General features: G+C 45.9%; 1 protein-coding gene across 3 annotated transcripts in view; it reads right to left on the bottom strand.

Annotated features, from left to right (window-relative positions):
- Nucleotides 1-19967, bottom strand: part of LOC136004192 (guanine nucleotide-binding protein G(o) subunit alpha) — a 224010-nt gene that overhangs the window by 104829 nt on the left and 99214 nt on the right. For all 3 annotated transcript variants that reach the window (XM_065660471.1, XM_065660470.1, XM_065660472.1), the window contains one exon: nucleotides 14668-14809. In XM_065660471.1, coding sequence (XP_065516543.1) covers nucleotides 14668-14809 — 142 coding nt within the window. The remainder of the gene's footprint in view (nucleotides 1-14667; nucleotides 14810-19967) is intronic.

Raw genomic sequence — 19967 nt, 5'->3', positions numbered from 1 at the left:
AACTGAGAATGGAGAAATCTCTGTCAAGGCCAAGCTTTGCAGAACAGCATCACCCCCCTTGTTTCATTCCTTAGGAAACCCTTTTCACAGAAGATGCACTTTGTTTAATGGGATAATATCTTCCAATTGCCTGACTTCTTAATAATACAGCAGCCTTTACTGCTCAGGACTTTAAAGAGGATGTTTTCAGTTGTTCTGAAGAATAGGTCAGCTCAGCTCACCTTTCCTGGGCTTCGACTCTTCCCTCTGATCAGCCCACCTGGAAGTGTACATCCTGCAGCACATCTCCTTTGAGACTTGCACAGCAGCAAACTCTCCCATTACCACCTGTAACTGCAGCTACACCCTCACCAGCGCGGGTGAAGAGATGGAGCCTAGTCTGTCTCTGCTGCTTTCTTAAGGGGCAGATCTTAAGAGCCTTCTGAGCCCAAACTTGCAGTGATTCATCTGAGGTTACCTGCTGTAAGCTCCTCCCATCAAACACATCCAGTATTAGTCCTGGTCCCTGTCCCAACGCAAGCCTAAGCCTTTGGGTTGTGTCTTCTGATTACCAAGGCTGGAGAAGCAGATGTTTAATAAGTGTCAAAACTTTAAAAAAAGCAGCAAGCTTGACAGAATGAACAGCATGTTCTCTTAAGGCACCATCAGGATCGTAGGTGAGACTTTAGCAGCCTTCACGACAGAGGTACCACTGCCTTCTCTGCAGTGATATAATTCCTATTCAATGGGAAGAAGAATGGGTCCACGAGTGTAAGGTCTTCTGGGGACATAAGAGTGCAAAACACTACTTAAAGATTAATAACCCCATAATGGCACTGAATAGCTCCTTGCTTCAGTCTCAGTTTTTATAAGTACATCTGAAATAAATAATTCTCTTAGAATGCACTAGCAGTGGCATCTGAGTATTTCCAGGAACCTACACTATAAAAATGTCTGCCCACCACTGAGGGGAACAGAGATCAACATTTCAGATAACAAATAAATGCCTTTGATTTTTCCTCTGTGCCAAGGAACACTGATATTGTCTCTGTCTCCTGAGCATTATTCAATGTGCCTCATTAGGATGTTATGAAATGTTGCTCTATTTGTTCTGTTGTAAAACAGCAAAACAAGCCCTAGGGCCAGAATGACTTCAGCCAATCTGGATGTGCCCAGGCTGAGGACCTCAGTGTGGGGATGCTTGTGCCTGATGTGGTGGGAGAAAAGACCATCCACTAGCAGCTTCTCACTGTTTTCTTCCAACATCTCAGCTATGGAAGGCCCTAACCTAGGGATGCTACTCTCTTGAAGGTAGAACAGCTTGGAAAGACCCATTCTTCTGTGTTAACACACAGCTGCAGGATTTCAAAGGTTTTGGTCTTCAGGATAGAGGTGGAGGCAAAGGCAGATAGAGAGCACTTCCAGAAAATGTTTTTCTTCCCAAATTGGAGCTATTAAGCTGAACAGATAGCTGAGGACAGCCCACTGACAATATCGCAGAGACTCTACAGTTTACTATGTTTTTTCACTCTATGAATACCAAGGAAATGTGTTTTGGTCTTTTTTGTTATTATTATTATTTAATAAACACTTGCAAAGAGCATACCAGAGGTCCAAGGTTAAAACCTGCATGGGAGAACTTTCTACGGCTCATTTTGCCAGTGCATTTAAAAAGTCTTTGGTGTTCACACCTCCTAAGGAGTCTCCTAATAAGTCACAACAGCTATCTGATCTGCACAAACGAGATGATCAGTTGTATGCACACACTCACTCATAATAACATACAGAATCAGCCCACACCTCTTCTGCTCTTGCACATGACAGTGTTAATGGGCAATGTCTAATCCTGCCCTTTGCTAATCCAGTCATGTTTGCTTAACCACGTTAGCCCAGTTACTCCCAAGATCTTTCCCTCTATAATGAATAATCTTCAAGTGGCCAAGGCCCATTTCCATTTTTAGAGATTTGATTGTCAGCCACAAACTTAGCTGTAGATTGTTCTGGAGATCTACCAATATGGACTCCTGAAAATGGACTTCTTTCAGAAAGGTCAGAAGTGACTGGGATTGCAAAATCTTTGCTAGCCTGGCCAGCTTGCTCTGAGTTGCCATGCTTTGGACTAAGTGACCCCTGACTTTGGGCAGAGCTTTAACAGTGTCTTTTAATCTCAGGTTTTCATATATCATGATGGGATGTTGCCATGTGAACTCACATCAGCTTTATGTACAAATCAAACTGTTGGCTTCAAACCCTTGAAGAGTTTGCCCTGCATGATATAGTTAATACAAAACTTTAAAATCATAGAATCATAGAATGGTTTGGGTTGGAAAGGACCTTAAGATGATCTAGTTCTAACCCCCCTGCAATGGTCAGGAACATCTTCAACTAAGACCAGGTTGTTCAAGGCCCTCTGATGGAGCAAATAGTGTCGTGAAATAGGATTGTAGTTATAACATCTAATTAGAAAGCACTGTGAATTATACACTTTTTATAATATATAGGCTGGTAATAAATAGGACAGCTGGATAGACCAACAGAAAGCTGCTTCTTGGAATCTGGCGATGCAAGATTTATAGGATGCAAGTATTATAGGATCAGCTCTTCCACCAGAAACCAAAGTACTTCGTAGTCTTCCTGATCAAATCCTGGACAGCTGTTTCCCAGGACAGCAAAGATTTGTTTCTCTACTTCCACAAGCAAGATTTAAGTCTTTCATCTTATATTTTCTTCTGGGCACAGACTAAGGGGTCACTGACATTTTAAAAGTTTTCGGTTGAAGATGAGCTGCTTTCACTGAGATATAGAATCATAGAATCACAGAATGGTTTGTGTTGGAAGGGACCTTAAAACTCATCTAGTTCCAACCCCATGCTGTGGGCAGGGACACCTTCCACTAGACCAGGTTGCTCCAAGCCCGTCCAACCTGGCCATGAACACCTCCAGAGATGGGGCAGCCACAGCTTCTCTGGGCAACCTGCACCAGTGACTCTCCACCCTCACAGGGAAGAACTTCTTCCTAATATCTAATCTCAATATCCCCTCTGTCAGTTTAAAGCAATTCCCCCTTGTCCTGTCACTATAAACCCTCATAAAAAGTCCCTCTCCAGATTTCTTGTAGGCCCCTTTTAGGCACTGGAAGAGAATCACAGAGTCATAAAATAAACTAGGTTGGAAAAGACCTTGAAGATCAAGTCCAACCCCAGGACTGCCAAGACCACCACTAAACTGAGGGCTTCATCTACAGTTTTTGAACACTTCCAGGGATGGTGATTCCTCCACTTCCATGGGAAGCCTGTTCCAATGCCTTACCACCCTCTCTGTGAAGAAATTTTCCCTAATATCCAGTCTAAATCTCCCCTGGCACAGCTTGAGGCCATTTCCTTTTGTCCTATCACTTGCTACAATTAAAAATTGCCCTGTTGCCATGGCAACAGAAGGACATCAATAACAGCATGGGAAGCGCAGGGTTGTGTTACCACAGGAACTGAGGTGGCAATCTGTGCAGAGTGGCTCTGTCAGTCTGTCAGTGCCACCAGGGCTACGGGATCCTTCTGTTTTGATTTGGTATGAAAGAACACATACAGGCAGGACTGCCAGGGTTTCTTTCCTGACATCTCACCTTATGGGGTGGAAAAGGAAGCCTAACTCCAGATAGTCTTGGGCAGCGTATACAGAACGAGAGGCTTCTGGCTTCTGCCCATGCTTTCAACAGGGTGTTGACCAGGGGGTGTGCTCAGGGGTATTGGCTGTGAGCACACAAGCATCACTATCTCTCCACAGAGGGGCACTGTGGCATTTTAAAGACTGGGGATGAAGGCTTGGTGGCAAGGATGGTCCACATGAACTATCTGCCCTCTCGGGTTGCTCTCTGACACTGTGATACAACTCTGACACTCTGTGTTGTATCTGCAGGGGCAGAGCCTGCTCTTGGAGGCAAGCTATTCCCAGCGATAATGGATGGGACAGCTTTAGCCCTGTTTATCTCAGCCTGTCCTAGTCAAAAGCTCAACTTGTGGATGAATTGAATAGCCGTTCACAGAGCTAGGAGAGTACATGCAGTTCTGACCTTTAGAACAACCATTTACAGTCACAAGATGCTACTTTTATCACCTCACTACTTGCTATCCTATTTAGCATTCAACTAGAACCTACTGCCCCTTTCTTTCCTGTAAGAGCTGGAAACAACCATCTAAGAAGCTTTTCTGGTGGTCCTGCACATGAAATTGGACCTCCTTTCCTTTTGCACATCAAGTGCTTCATTTCTGACCACTCCTAGCATACGCCCATACAGATTTATGTGCTGGGCACTGCTTCAGATGCCCTGGAGTATATGTTTTGTGTGTGCACCAAGGTGCTGGCAGTCCAGCTGTTTCACATGTCCTGATGTCTCATTCAAACCCACTGTTATGGTAACCCACACCAGAGGCCAAGGACTGAGTCTCTGTGGCTTCAAAAGAATTTAATCTCTCAGAGCTAACACCTTTACCACAACCATTAATGGACACTTTTCATCAGCAGCCTCCCCTTCCAGGGCAACTGAGAGGAAACAGAAATGAAGTCAGTCTTCCTGTGGTGTGCCTGAACTCAGGCTGCCTTCTGCTTAGGGTACTTGAGTGAAGCTTATCTGAATCCTGCCCCTTGCTTTGGAAGGAAATGACAATACTTCCCCCAGCTCCTGGCCCAACAGAGAGGATCTGTCTGGTTCAGTGAGGAAGAAATAGAGCAAAGTCTATTGTGAGGCACTGGAACAGGTTGCCCAAGGAAGTTGTGGCTGCCCCATCCCTGGATGGGGGTTCAAGGCCAGGTTGGACAGGGCTTGGATTAACCTGGTCTAGTAGAAGGTGTCCCTGCCCTTGGCAGGGGGTTAGAACTAGATGATCTTAATGTCCTTTCCAACCCAAACCATTCTATGATTCTATGATTCTAAGTCAGCATTGCTCCTGCCCACCTGAGAAGATCCCACTCTTTAGTCTGTGGATGATCGCCCCTCTGCTAGAACAGCCAAGAGAAGAGCCCAGTTTGGTACTGGTGGGTGGGATAGGGGCAAACAATTCACTGGAAACTGTCCTGACACTATTAAACTCCCTTTGCAGTGTTGAGTGTAGCAATCTGATCAGTAACTCCTGGTCTGAACTAGGAATCACTTAACCAGTATGAAGGGAAATCTGATTTTTTCTGGCTCAAGAAACTTGATGGACTAATTCTTCCTGATCTCAGGCAATACCCTATAGCTTCATACAGAAAAGGGCTTATAGCCGCACAGTGTGCTGGTGATGCCTAATACATGTAGTAGGGTTTGTGAGGGCTGCTGGGGAAGCATTTGTTTACATCTGGAATTTAATTCACAGAAAGTTGGTGCTTCGTGGTGGACTTGGCTCCTGAGCTTGGTTCTCTTTCTCAAGGGTCACAGAAGACTCACTAGCACTGGAAACTAATTCCTGGTGATCTTTTGGAGGATTTCAAGGCGAGTTAGATAGTGATAGCATGGAGTGATAGGCTCCTCCTCCCCATCAGCCCTCACTGTTTATTTGCTGCCCATTCTTTCTTTGCAAAGTTGATGACAAAGGTGAAGGGGACATGGTTCAAGAGCCTGTCCACTACCTCCACCCTTTGTGCTCTTGGATCAGCCCAGAGAAATGAAGATGAAAATTCATACTGACATGCAGCATGACCCCAGAACTGGGGTCTCACCTGCCCAGGATTTTAGGGGACAGATTATTAGTGGTGGAAAGGCAGTTCAGAGCTGCTGCCTGTGTGGATTACTATCAGCAGGATGCTCATCATCATCTTTCTTCTTTTTCCAACTAAATGTATCAGCTGATAACGCTTTCTGGTTTGAAACATGGGGGGCATGGCTTGCTCCTTAGTCTTGTCATGCAGTGGTGCCCAGGGAAGGACCTCTGAAGATGTCTTCATGCTGGGTTGTGGTTGCAGGCTGCTGAAGCACATCAAGGAGAGGTACCATGCTTGACCTTGTGCTCACCAACAGTGAAGGGCTTGTGGAGAATGTGGAACTCCAGAGCAGCCTCGGATGCAGCGATCACGAGATGGTAGAATTTGAGATCCCCAGGAGAGTGAGAAGAGCGTGTAGCAAGCTCACTGCCCTGGACTTCAAAAGAGCAGACTTTGGCCTCTTCAGGAGCCTGCTTAGTAAGGTTCCATGGGATATAGCCCTGGAGGGCAGGGGGGTCCAAGACTCTTGGTTGATATTTAAGGATCACCTGCTACAAGCTCAGGAGTGCTGCATCCCAACTAGAAGGAAGTGCAGCAGGAGGGCCAGGAGACCTCCTTGGATGGATAAGGAGCTGCTGAGGAAAATTCAAAGGAAAAAAGAGGCTTATAAAAAATGGAAGCAAGGACAGGCGGCCTGGGTAGAGTACAGGGATGTTGTCTGGGAAGCTAGGGACCAGGTTAGGAAGGCTAAGGCCCAGTTAGAATTAAACTTGGCCAGGGATGTTGATAACAGGAAGGGATTCTACAGGTGAGTAGCAAACAAAAAACAGACTAGGGACAACATAGGCCCCCTGAGGAAGCTCTCGGGAGAACTGGCTACGCAGGATTTGGAGAAGGCTGAGGTTCTGAATGACTTCTTTGCCTCGGTCTTCACTGGCAAAGGCTCTGACTGCACCACCCAGGTCTTAGAAGGTAGACGCAGGGACTGTGAGAATGAAGACCTTGGGCCCAATGTAGGAGAGGATCTGGTTCGAGACCATCTTAAAAATCTGAACGCACACAAGTCCATGGGACCTGATGAAATCTATCCGCGGGTCCTGAAGGAGCTGGCGAATGAAGTTGCTAAGCCACTGTCCATCATATTTGAAAAATCATGGCAGTCAGGTGAAGTTCCCGATGACTGGAAAAAGGGAAATATAACCCCCATTTTCAAGAAGGGGAAAATGGAAGACCCGGGGAATTACAGACCAGTCAGTCTCACCTCTGTGCCTGGTAAAATCTTGGAGCACATTCTCCTGGAAGGCATGCTAAGGCACATGAATAACAAGGTGCTTGGTGACAGCCAGCATGGCTTCACTAAGGGGAAATCCTGCCTGACCAATTTGGTGGCCTTCTATGATGGGGCTACAGAATTGATGGACAAGGGTAAAGCAGTTGATGTCATCTACCTGGACTTGTGCAAAGCGTTTGACACTGTCCCACACGACATCCTTCTCTCTAAATTGGAGACACGTCAATTTGATGGATGGACCACTCGGTGGATAAAGAACTGGCTGGATGGCCGCACACAAAGAGTTGTGGTCAATGGCTCCAGGTCCAGCTGGAGACTGGTAACGAGTGGTGTCCTTCAGGGATCGGTGTCGGGACCGGTCTTGTTTAACATCTTCATCGCTGACATGGACAGTGGGATTGAGTGCGCCCTCAGCAAGTTTGCAGATGACACCAAGCTGTGTGGTCCGGTTGATATGCTGAAGGGAAGGGATGCCATCCAGAGGCACCTTGACACACTTGCGAGGTGGGCTGATGCCAACCTTATGAAGTTCAACTATGACAAGTGCCAGGTCCTACACCTGGGTCGGAGCAATCCCAGGCACGGCTACAGATTGGGCAAAGAAGAGATTCAGAGCAGCCCTGCAGAGAAGGACTTGGGGGTGCTGGTCGATGAGAAAATGAACATGAGCCGGCAGTGTGCGCTCGCAGCCCAGAAAGCCAACCGTATCCTGGGCTGCATCAAAAGGAGCATGACCAGCAGGTCGAAAGAGGTGATCCTGCCCCTCTACTCTGCTCTTGTGAGACCTCACCTGGAGTATTGTGTGCAGTTCTGGTGTCCTCAACATAAAAAGGACACGGAACTGCTGGAACAAGTCCAGAGGAGGGCCACGAGGATGATCAGGGGACTGGAGCACCTCCCATATGAAGACAGGCTGAGGAAGTTGGGGCTGTTCAGCCTGGAGAAGAGAAGGCTGCGTGGAGACCTCATAGCAGCCTTCCAGTACCTGAAGGGGGCCTATAGGGATGCTGGGGAGGGTCTCTTCATCAGGGACTGTAGTGACAGGACATGGGGTAACGGGTTAAAACTTAAACAGGGGAAGTTTAGATTGGATATAAGGAGGAAATTCTTTCCTGTTAGGGTGGTGAGGCATTGGAATCGATTGCCCAGGGGGGTTGTGAGTGCTCCATCCCTGGCGGTGTTCAAGGCCAGATTGGATGAAGCCTTGTGTGGGATGGTTTAGTGTGAGGTGTCCCTGCCTATGGCAGGGGGGTTGGAACTAGATGATCTTGAGGTCCTTTCCAACCCTAACTATTCTATGATTCTAAATAACAGTTGCCCATCCATGTGGATGGATTCACTGTGCCCACAGAGGAGGGTGCAAAGAAAAAGTGTGAGTGGAGCATTTTCCACTATTCTATGATTATATGATTCTAAGTGCAGCAAGTGCTTGAGCAAGGCCAGGCTTTGCACCCTAAAGCTCCTTCAAGAATGGGAAGATAGGAGCCAGAAAAGGGGTATCAGCCCAAGAGGTGGCTTTTAAGCTGATTCAGTATGGTAAAATATCTGTGTACACAGCCCATGACTGAAGTAAGCATTGATGTAGTTTGGGTTCGGCTCTTCTTGGTTTCTGAAACCTCATGGTCCGAGTGCCTTGATGCTGAAATTGCCCAGAGTCTTCATGCTAGGGGACAGACTTCCTCCTCCTGGTACACAATTTAGGGTTGAGATTGTTTTGTGAATGCAAATTTTTTGCTTGGATCACCAACAAGGAATAGAAGATGCTCACACTTAGTCTGCAATGGCATAAATAGCAGCTGAGCCAAAGGCTCAGCCCTGCAGAACCTTGTGTGCTGCTACAAATAATCCTAGAGCCTTCCATGAGGTTTGTTCTTGGAGAGAAAGTTGAAGACATAAGGATTTTTGCCTACTCATTCATCACAAGACCTGCCTGAACTTAGCTCATGATTCAATGTAATGCTGAATATGGTCTTTTCAGCCTTGGCACATATTTTGCCTCTGGAGTAAATTAAACATAAGTCTGCAATAGTGGCAGGCCCACACCAACCACAGACAGCAGATTTAACCCCACACCATTTCCTGGGTGAAGGATCTCAACAGCAGAAGCAAGCATGGGAAGACGCATGCCACAGCAGCTAAGAGAAACAGAACTTGAACTCACTAGCAAAAAGCTGTGCAACTTGGGAGAGGTTGCCTGCAATGCGCATCAAGGGAAGCAGTAGTAAACCAGAAGTCTGTTTAAAACTAAGGGACTTGAACAAGGACAGCACAAATATCACCAGTTCAAAACCTTTGCATGCCTCATAAATACAGCAGTAGAACTTAGCAAGAGAAAACCTTTCCAAAAGTTATAGTACCAATAACAGTAATTAAAGAGAATAAAAGCTGGAAGGAAATTGCTCTGAGACCTTTGGCTAAGGTGCTGGTGAGGTGGTGAGGAAAATCTAGCCTAAAATTCCCATCTTTGGCATCCACAGAAATGTCACAATGCCCCTCCAGATAGGCTGTGTTGCCAAACCAGACCTACATAAAAAAAAGAAAGTATACAAGTGAGATGACATGTAGAAGGGAGGATGGAGATGAGATCTGGTTCTCACTTGGAAGAAACTAATTCATAACTTTACAGAACTCAAACTCACTGGATGGTTACACTACTAGGATCTCTTTCTTCTCAGAATTTTCCTTTGTTGTCTGGAATATCATTGACCCGCACTAAAAGCTCTCTTAATTTTAAATAAAATCTCAACATAAATGGCAAGCCAAGCATACTCCTGGCCTCAGAAAACACTCTATACTTCTCTGCCACTGCCTCCTGTTGCTTGGAAGGGCAGGCACGGGTGGGAGCCAGGTTGAGCTGCACTCCCAGGGGACTGAGTACAACTGTGTCCTGCTGTGCACTTCCCAAGGAAGGCTTGGCAAGGAGGCTTCCTCCTCTGGGGCACAGCAGCTGCCAGCAGGTAGGTGGGAACAGGATGTGACCCTTTTGGCTTCCCAAACCTGTGAAGAGCTATTTTGGAGCTGCAAGTCTGCTTGCATCTCTTCTCATTAATTGTTGCTTGTTTCCTCTGGACAGTACATTCCCCTCCCATCTCTATGTGTAAAACTTCTTCAAACAGTTCCTCTGGAAGACAGTCTTGCTCCTGTTTTGCTGTCAGCCTAACTAAAAAGTAACTGGTTGTATTCAACACATGACCCAACAGCCTAGATAGCTGAGTGAACATCTGTGATGTATATCCAGCAGATAAGATTGGATTAGTAAACCCCCTTCCCATAAAGGAGCAAACATCTGCTCAGGGACAGTTTCAAAATGCAGAAAGATGGGCTCACAAGCAGATGACAACCATATAGCTAACCAGAACACGTTACTGTGGGACTGTTCCTATGTGTCTGCTGGTGTCCTGTCTCTGCTTCCTCCCAGCTTCTTGTGCCCCTCCTCACTGGCAGAGCATGAGACTGAAAAGTCCTTGATTGGAATAAGCATTTCTTAGCAACAACTACAAACATCCATGTGTTATCAACATTGTTCTCAGGTGTTCAAGGCCAGATTGGATGGAGTCTTAAGTGACAGGGTTTAGTGCGAGGTGTCCCTGCCCATGGCAGGGGGTTGGAACTAGATGATACTTTCCAACCGTAACTATTCTATGATTCTAATAACAGAAGTGGGGGAGCCGAAGCCATATGCTTCTTTGTAAGATTAAAATAAATACTATTTCATACTAATACCAGCAACTTTCTGTGGAGGTTGACTAAGAGAAAGGAGCAAGTGGAAGATCACAGCCTGCAAGACTTGGTTTCTTTCCCCTTCATCTACCAATAGATGCAGGAACATTACTCCCATCTATGAAGGGAGAAGATAGATACTCTGAATCGTCCCTTCCAGACTGTTGTTTAGTTTATATTGGTTTGTTGCAGGCTTGTCTGTACACAGTCAGCATAACACCATTGTACGAAAGGAGTAACTCCTCTAGGACTTCATACCTTAGGGGAAACTATGTTGGGGAGAACTTAATCTAACTTACTTTTTCCTTTGCAAAGCATAACTCGGGATCCCTACTACCAAAAAGCATTATTTGAAACAAGAATATTTCAAACAACATAAGGAGAAGCCTTTTCATCATGAAGACAGCAAAGCAGTGGACCAGACTGCCCAAAGAGGCTGTGCAGTCCCCATCCTTGGAATATTTCAGACCTGATGGGATAAAGCCCTAAGCAGAATCACAGAATCACAGAATCCCAAGGGTTGGAAGGGACCTCAAAAGATCATCTAGTCCAACCCCCCTGCAAGAGCAGGGTAACCTACAGTACATCACACAGGAACTTGTCCAGGCGGGCCTTGAATATCTCCAGTGTAGGAGACTCCACAACCCCCCTGGGCAACCTGTTCCAGTGCTCTGTCACTCTTACAGTAAAGAAGTTCTTCCTGATGTTAACGTGGAACTTCCTATGCTCCAGTTTACACCCATTGCCCCTTGTCCTATCACTGGATATCACTGAAAAAAGCCTAGCTCCATCATCCTGACACCTACCCTTTACATATTTGTAAACATTGATGAGGTCACCCCTCAGTCTCCTCTTCTCCAAGCTAAAGAGACCCAGCTCCCTCAGCCTCTCCTCATAAGGGAGATGTTCCACTCCCTTAATCATCTTTGTGGCTCTGCGCTGGACTCCTTCAAGCAATTCCCTGTCCTTCTTGAATTGAGGGGCCCAGAACTGGACACAATATTCCAGATGCGGCCTCACCAAGGCTGAGTAGAGGGGGAGGAGAACCTCTCTTGACCTACTAACCACTCCCTTTCTAATGCACCCTAAGATGCCATTTGCCTTCTTGGCCACAAGAGCACATTGCTGGCTCATGGTCATCCTCCTATCCACCAGGACCCCCAGGTCCCTTTCCCCTTTGCTGCTTTCCAGCAGGTCACCCCCCAACCTGTACTGGTACATGGGGTTGTTCTTCCCCAGATGCAAGACTCTACACTTGCCCTTGTTAAATTTCATCAAGTTTCTCCCCGCCCAACTCTCCAGCCTGTCCAGGTCTCGCTGAATGGCAGCACAGCCTTCTGGTGTGTCAGCCACTCCTCCCAGTTTTGTGTCATCAGCGAACTTGCTGAGGGTGCACTCAGTTCCCTCATCCAGGTCATTGATGAAAATATTAAACAGCACCGGTCCCAGCACCGACCCCTGAGGGACTCCACTAGTCACAGACCTCCAGCTAGATTCTGCGCCATTGACCACAACTCTCTGCCTTCTTCCTTTCAACCAGTTCTCGATCCACCTCACTACTTGATCGTCAAGCCCACACTTCCTTAGCTTATCTATGAGGATGCTGTGGGAGACAGTATCAAATGCCTTACTGAAATCAAGAAAAACTACATCTACCGCTCTACCATCATCCCTCCACCTAGTCACTTCCTCATAGAAGGCTATAAGGTTGGTCATACATGACTTCCCCCTCATAAAACCATGTTGGCTGTTCTTAATGACCCCCTCATCCTTGATATGCCTAGTGATGGAGTCAAGAATAAGTTGTTCCATCACCTTTCCAGGGATGGAGGTAAGGCTGACCGGTCTATAATTACCCGGGTCCTCCTTCTTGCCCTTCTTATAGATTGGTGTGACCTTTGCCATCCGCCAATCCTCAGGCACCTCGCCCGTTTCCCACGACTTACCAAAGATGATGGAAAGTGGCCTAGCAATGACCTCCGCCAGCTCCCTCAGCACCCGTGGGTGCATTCCATCCGGACCCATCGATTTACAGATGTCCAGATTGCATAGCTGATCCCTAACCCAATCCTCATCTACCAAAGCAAACTCCTCCTTTGCCCTGACTCCTTCTGGGGCTATAGAAATCCGGGGCCCTCGGGGAGAGTCTGCAGGAGTAAAGACAGAGGCAAAGAAGGCATTCAGCACCTCTGCCTTCTTTATATCCTCTGTCTCCAGGGTACCCACTTCGTTCAGCAGTGGGCCTATATTGCCTCTTGTGTTAGTTTTATTTGCTATGTATTTGAAGAAGCCCTTTCTATTGTCTTTAACCCGACTAGCAAGATTGAGTTTGACCTCAGAACTGACCTTGCTTGAGCAGAAAGATGGGCTAGACACCTCCCAAGCTCCTTTCCAGCCTCAGTTATTGTATAATCCAAGGAACATTTGGCATCTTTTCCATAGGAATAGGAACAGACACGACATTTTGTGTAGCCCAGTACTTTATCTCTCATTCTTGGCAGTCCTGATAACAGCTCTCCCCCTCCACACCCTATACTTTGCCAGGCCTTGCACTAAAGCAGTGTTGAGCCTCCCTCCTCAAAGTAGGACTTCAGTCATTTAAAAAAAAAAAAAAAGAAATTTTACATTTTAAAGCTGTCTGCCACAGACTATTTATCAGACTTGGAGAATGATTTGTTTCTGTTTTCCTGGGCATAGGATTTTAGCTTGCTGAGAGCTGAGACACCAAGTAATCAACAGATTAATGTAGTCTGTTCGAAAACCATCACCATTAGTTCTTGTCAAGTTCACAAGAACTCCATTATGGTATCATTTCTATGTCTGAGATGGAAAAATCTCCAGGATTTAGAGTTCTTGTGGGAAAAATTCCTAGATAAAAAGAAATCAAAATAACCTTTTGTGACTGGGAGAAATAAGGTACCTCTTCATACAGTAACACCATAGCAGGATTTTGGCATCCTTTCTAGTGAATGCTTTTATTATCAACCCTCAGATAAGGAGTTTTGGGTATGTTATATATCTGTCATTTGATAGCTAACTAAAAATAGTCATGACTGACTCAGTGGCATATAGGACTTTGCCATTACCAGGTCTTTAAGCTGAAATTATTTTATTTCCAATTAAACCAAGTAATTTTACTTTCTCTGGGATGGCAGCATCAAAAAGGGTGGTCTTGACTTCTCTAGAGCTCTGACTTTCTCTGTGTGGGCTTGGTCTGAGCCAGAAATGCAAAAAGGAAAGGCAGAGGCTGGCAGGGGCACCTCACAGAGGAGCCATTGTTTAAAAATAGGATACTGGTTAAAGTAACAACAGAGTAGCAACTGTAAAAGGTCAGGCTGGCCTAGGTGTGTGGTATGAGGAGACTGGTAGACATCACAGTTATTTCAATAAGACACGTGCTAACACTGCTGCCCAAGACCCTGTCCATACAAACATCACTGAAGTAATACATCCTCTTGTTTGCAAGTGAAATTGCTGTTGAGGGTATGTAAGAGCCAGTCCAGCCCCCAAAAAGTCAAGTTAATTCTAAAAGCTTTCCTGAATGAGCAGGTTGGTGGAAGGGATCTGAACAGCATCAAGACTTCTCCCTGAGACACTTCTCCTTGCAGCCTGTGGATCCAGCATGTGCACAGTAGACAGGACATACATTCTCCCTGTTTCCCCAAGTCTGTCAGTACCTCTCTCTAGGCTGTCCCTAGGTAACAGAATTGTTTTGTACTGGCCTGGCTAGTACCAGGGCACGAGAGATTGTGGCTGTTGTGACAGAGGTCCCCAGGGCTACACTTCCTAGCATAGGCGTACAAATGGCATGTCATATGCAATTGTGCCTGTGCCTCTGTTGGTTGCACAACCTGCATGTTCTATAGGCATACAACAGGAGGTAGATCTTCCCCCCTCCCTCCTTTTGCCTCCAAGGTATTCAGATTGTGCAAATGCCTCTTGTTTGTGCTCAAGTCTCCAGGTGCTCAGCTCTCTGTACCCAAGCAGTGGTGATTTTAACTTACCTGTCGCTCCTTATCACCGTATTCGATACCCAAGGTATCCATGGCACGTACAATCGCTGCCAGTGACTGTATAGTGTTGCTGTAGACCACTGGCTTGTACTGCTTCACGTCTTCTCCAGAGAAGCCATCCTCATGGATGATCCTGAAGAAAATGCAAAGAACAAAAACCTCTTGAGAATGTCATTTCAATGGGAGAGACATTTAAAAGAGAGCTGTGCTCTTTTGAAGAGCACATCTGCCAGCTCAATTCACTTAATTCAGTCAGCATTTCTTTTTAAACCTTTCTGGTTGTTCACCAGTCGTGTGTCTGAGCCCAGTGCCTGGATTTAGCATGCCTTTTACTCTCAAGGAGGTTTTGTGCAGAGTCAGTGCATACGGTACCTCCCTCCCAACCAAACTGCAAACACCAGAGCCCAGAGATCCTCATGTTCGCATGCTCACCAGTCACAGAATGGGGGTGCCAGGTCCTACATTGCCTTCCTTGTCAAGGTCTGTGGAAATATGTTCAGTGCTTGCAATGACCATCAGATCAGATCTTAACCATTGAAACAAGTGATAGAAAGACACCTGGGGTGCCTTACAAAAAGAACCAGAACTGAAATAGCCCTGAACACATGGGGACACAGGCATGAATAGGGGAAATGACAGCTGTGTAGCACTTAAAAGTATTTACAACCCTTCATGCCTCCTCCCTCCTTCTTTCTACCTTAAGAACAGTGCTGGGAGTTTTGTTGCCTCAAGGCATGTTATGTTATCCCCTCCCGAAGCGAGGTGGGAATGAGACCCACATCCTATCAATCAGCTCTGTATGCTGGATGCTCTGTGTGTTAGTCTCTATTAAACTCCACAAAAGGAATGATGGAACAAATTCTTGAAGTCCTTTGCTCAGGTTGGAAGACTGACCCTATAATTTCTTCAACCCTAAGTAACTCAAGAACTAAGCAGAACTAATCCCGGTGTGTCTAGAAGACAGCTTGGATTTGCAGATCTAATTGTGCTTGACAATAATTCTTCTCAGAGAAGGCATAAGTTATGATCCTGTCTCTTAAATACCAGCAGGGAGGATGATCTGCTTAGGCAAAATGAAGTCCTTGCTTGCTTGTCCTCAGATCTCACTGGACAAGAGAATAGTCCTTCAGTAACAGATCTGGTCACTGATAAAACTCTTGTCCTGTCTATAACATGGGGCTTTGTTTCCTTTTTTTCTAAATCAGATGCACACCAACCAAGATCCTGACCAGTGCTGGCAACCCCCTGGGGAGAGGCAGCACTAGCAGGGATCACAGTGAGCTTGCAAGAGATACAGTGCTGGGTTAGTGGTGGAGAACGGGGCTAGCCAACCGTATCCTGGGCTGCATCAAAAGGAGCATGACCAGCAGGTCGAAAGAGGTGATCCTGCCCCTCTACTCTGCTCTTGTGAGACCTCACCTGGAGTATTGTGTGCAGTTCTGGTGTCCTCAACATAAAAAGGACACGGAACTGCTGGAACAAGTCCAGAGGAGGGCCACGAGGATGATCAGGGGACTGGAGCACCTCCCATATGAAGACAGGCTGAGGAAGTTGGGGCTGTTCAGCCTGGAGAAGAGAAGGCTGCGTGGAGACCTCATAGCAGCCTTCCAGTACCTGAAGGGGGCCTATAGGGATGCTGGGGAGGGTCTCTTCATCAGGGACTGTAGTGACAGGACATGGGGTAACGGGTTAAAACTTAAACAGGGGAAGTTTAGATTGGATATAAGGAGGAAATTCTTTCCTGTTAGGGTGGTGAGGCATTGGAATCGATTGCCCAGGGGGGTTGTGAGTGCTCCATCCCTGGCGGTGTTCAAGGCCAGATTGGATGAAGCCTTGTGTGGGATGGTTTAGTGTGAGGTGTCCCTGCCTATGGCAGGGGGGTTGGAACTAGATGATCTTGAGGTCCTTTCCAACCCTAACTATTCTATGATTCTAAATAACAGTTGCCCATCCATGTGGATGGATTCACTGTGCCCACAGAGGAGGGTGCAAAGAAAAAGTGTGAGTGGAGCATTTTCCACTATTCTATGATTATATGATTCTAAGTGCAGCAAGTGCTTGAGCAAGGCCAGGCTTTGCACCCTAAAGCTCCTTCAAGAATGGGAAGATAGGAGCCAGAAAAGGGGTATCAGCCCAAGAGGTGGCTTTTAAGCTGATTCAGTATGGTAAAATATCTGTGTACACAGCCCATGACTGAAGTAAGCATTGATGTAGTTTGGGTTCGGCTCTTCTTGGTTTCTGAAACCTCATGGTCCGAGTGCCTTGATGCTGAAATTGCCCAGAGTCTTCATGCTAGGGGACAGACTTCCTCCTCCTGGTACACAATTTAGGGTTGAGATTGTTTTGTGAATGCAAATTTTTTGCTTGGATCACCAACAAGGAATAGAAGATGCTCACACTTAGTCTGCAATGGCATAAATAGCAGCTGAGCCAAAGGCTCAGCCCTGCAGAACCTTGTGTGCTGCTACAAATAATCCTAGAGCCTTCCATGAGGTTTGTTCTTGGAGAGAAAGTTGAAGACATAAGGATTTTTGCCTACTCATTCATCACAAGACCTGCCTGAACTTAGCTCATGATTCAATGTAATGCTGAATATGGTCTTTTCAGCCTTGGCACATATTTTGCCTCTGGAGTAAATTAAACATAAGTCTGCAATAGTGGCAGGCCCACACCAACCACAGACAGCAGATTTAACCCCACACCATTTCCTGGGTGAAGGATCTCAACAGCAGAAGCAAGCATGGGAAGACGCATGCCACAGCAGCTAAGAGAAACAGAACTTGAACTCACTAGCAAAAAGCTGTGCAACTTGGGAGAGGTTGCCTGCAATGCGCATCAAGGGAAGCAGTAGTAAACCAGAAGTCTGTTTAAAACTAAGGGACTTGAACAAGGACAGCACAAATATCACCAGTTCAAAACCTTTGCATGCCTCATAAATACAGCAGTAGAACTTAGCAAGAGAAAACCTTTCCAAAAGTTATAGTACCAATAACAGTAATTAAAGAGAATAAAAGCTGGAAGGAAATTGCTCTGAGACCTTTGGCTAAGGTGCTGGTGAGGTGGTGAGGAAAATCTAGCCTAAAATTCCCATCTTTGGCATCCACAGAAATGTCACAATGCCCCTCCAGATAGGCTGTGTTGCCAAACCAGACCTACATAAAAAAAAGAAAGTATACAAGTGAGATGACATGTAGAAGGGAGGATGGAGATGAGATCTGGTTCTCACTTGGAAGAAACTAATTCATAACTTTACAGAACTCAAACTCACTGGATGGTTACACTACTAGGATCTCTTTCTTCTCAGAATTTTCCTTTGTTGTCTGGAATATCATTGACCCGCACTAAAAGCTCTCTTAATTTTAAATAAAATCTCAACATAAATGGCAAGCCAAGCATACTCCTGGCCTCAGAAAACACTCTATACTTCTCTGCCACTGCCTCCTGTTGCTTGGAAGGGCAGGCACGGGTGGGAGCCAGGTTGAGCTGCACTCCCAGGGGACTGAGTACAACTGTGTCCTGCTGTGCACTTCCCAAGGAAGGCTTGGCAAGGAGGCTTCCTCCTCTGGGGCACAGCAGCTGCCAGCAGGTAGGTGGGAACAGGATGTGACCCTTTTGGCTTCCCAAACCTGTGAAGAGCTATTTTGGAGCTGCAAGTCTGCTTGCATCTCTTCTCATTAATTGTTGCTTGTTTCCTCTGGACAGTACATTCCCCTCCCATCTCTATGTGTAAAACTTCTTCAAACAGTTCCTCTGGAAGACAGTCTTGCTCCTGTTTTGCTGTCAGCCTAACTAAAAAGTAACTGGTTGTATTCAACACATGACCCAACAGCCTAGATAGCTGAGTGAACATCTGTGATGTATATCCAGCAGATAAGATTGGATTAGTAAACCCCCTTCCCATAAAGGAGCAAACATCTGCTCAGGGACAGTTTCAAAATGCAGAAAGATGGGCTCACAAGCAGATGACAACCATATAGCTAACCAGAACACGTTACTGTGGGACTGTTCCTATGTGTCTGCTGGTGTCCTGTCTCTGCTTCCTCCCAGCTTCTTGTGCCCCTCCTCACTGGCAGAGCATGAGACTGAAAAGTCCTTGATTGGAATAAGCATTTCTTAGCAACAACTACAAACATCCATGTGTTATCAACATTGTTCTCAGGTGTTCAAGGCCAGATTGGATGGAGTCTTAAGTGACAGGGTTTAGTGCGAGGTGTCCCTGCCCATGGCAGGGGGTTGGAACTAGATGATACTTTCCAACCGTAACTATTCTATGATTCTAATAACAGAAGTGGGGGAGCCGAAGCCATATGCTTCTTTGTAAGATTAAAATAAATACTATTTCATACTAATACCAGCAACTTTCTGTGGAGGTTGACTAAGAGAAAGGAGCAAGTGGAAGATCACAGCCTGCAAGACTTGGTTTCTTTCCCCTTCATCTACCAATAGATGCAGGAACATTACTCCCATCTATGAAGGGAGAAGATAGATACTCTGAATCGTCCCTTCCAGACTGTTGTTTAGTTTATATTGGTTTGTTGCAGGCTTGTCTGTACACAGTCAGCATAACACCATTGTACGAAAGGAGTAATTCCTCTAGGACTTCATACCTTAGGGGAAACTATGTTGGGGAGAACTTAATCTAACTTACTTTTTCCTTTGCAAAGCATAACTCGGGATCCCTACTACCAAAAAGCATTATTTGAAACAAGAATATTTCAAACAACATAAGGAGAAGCCTTTTCATCATGAAGACAGCAAAGCAGTGGACCAGACTGCCCAAAGAGGCTGTGCAGTCCCCATCCTTGGAATATTTCAGACCTGATGGGATAAAGCCCTAAGCAACCTGGTTTGACCTCAGAACTGACCTTGCTTGAGCAGAAAGATGGGCTAGACACCTCCCAAGCTCCTTTCCAGCCTCAGTTATTGTATAATCCAAGGAACATTTGGCATCTTTTCCATAGGAATAGGAACAGACACGACATTTTGTGTAGCCCAGTACTTTATCTCTCATTCTTGGCAGTCCTGATAACAGCTCTCCCCCTCCACACCCTATACTTTGCCAGGCCTTGCACTAAAGCAGTGTTGAGCCTCCCTCCTCAAAGTAGGACTTCAGTCATTTAAAAAAAAAAAAAAAGAAATTTTACATTTTAAAGCTGTCTGCCACAGACTATTTATCAGACTTGGAGAATGATTTGTTTCTGTTTTCCTGGGCATAGGATTTTAGCTTGCTGAGAGCTGAGACACCAAGTAATCAACAGATTAATGTAGTCTGTTCGAAAACCATCACCATT

Source organism: Lathamus discolor, chromosome W, assembly GCF_037157495.1.
Source record: "Lathamus discolor isolate bLatDis1 chromosome W, bLatDis1.hap1, whole genome shotgun sequence".
NCBI lineage: Eukaryota > Metazoa > Chordata > Aves > Psittaciformes > Psittacidae > Lathamus > Lathamus discolor.
Note: the sequence above shows the minus strand (reverse complement) of the source record. Positions and strands in the feature narration are given on the sequence as shown.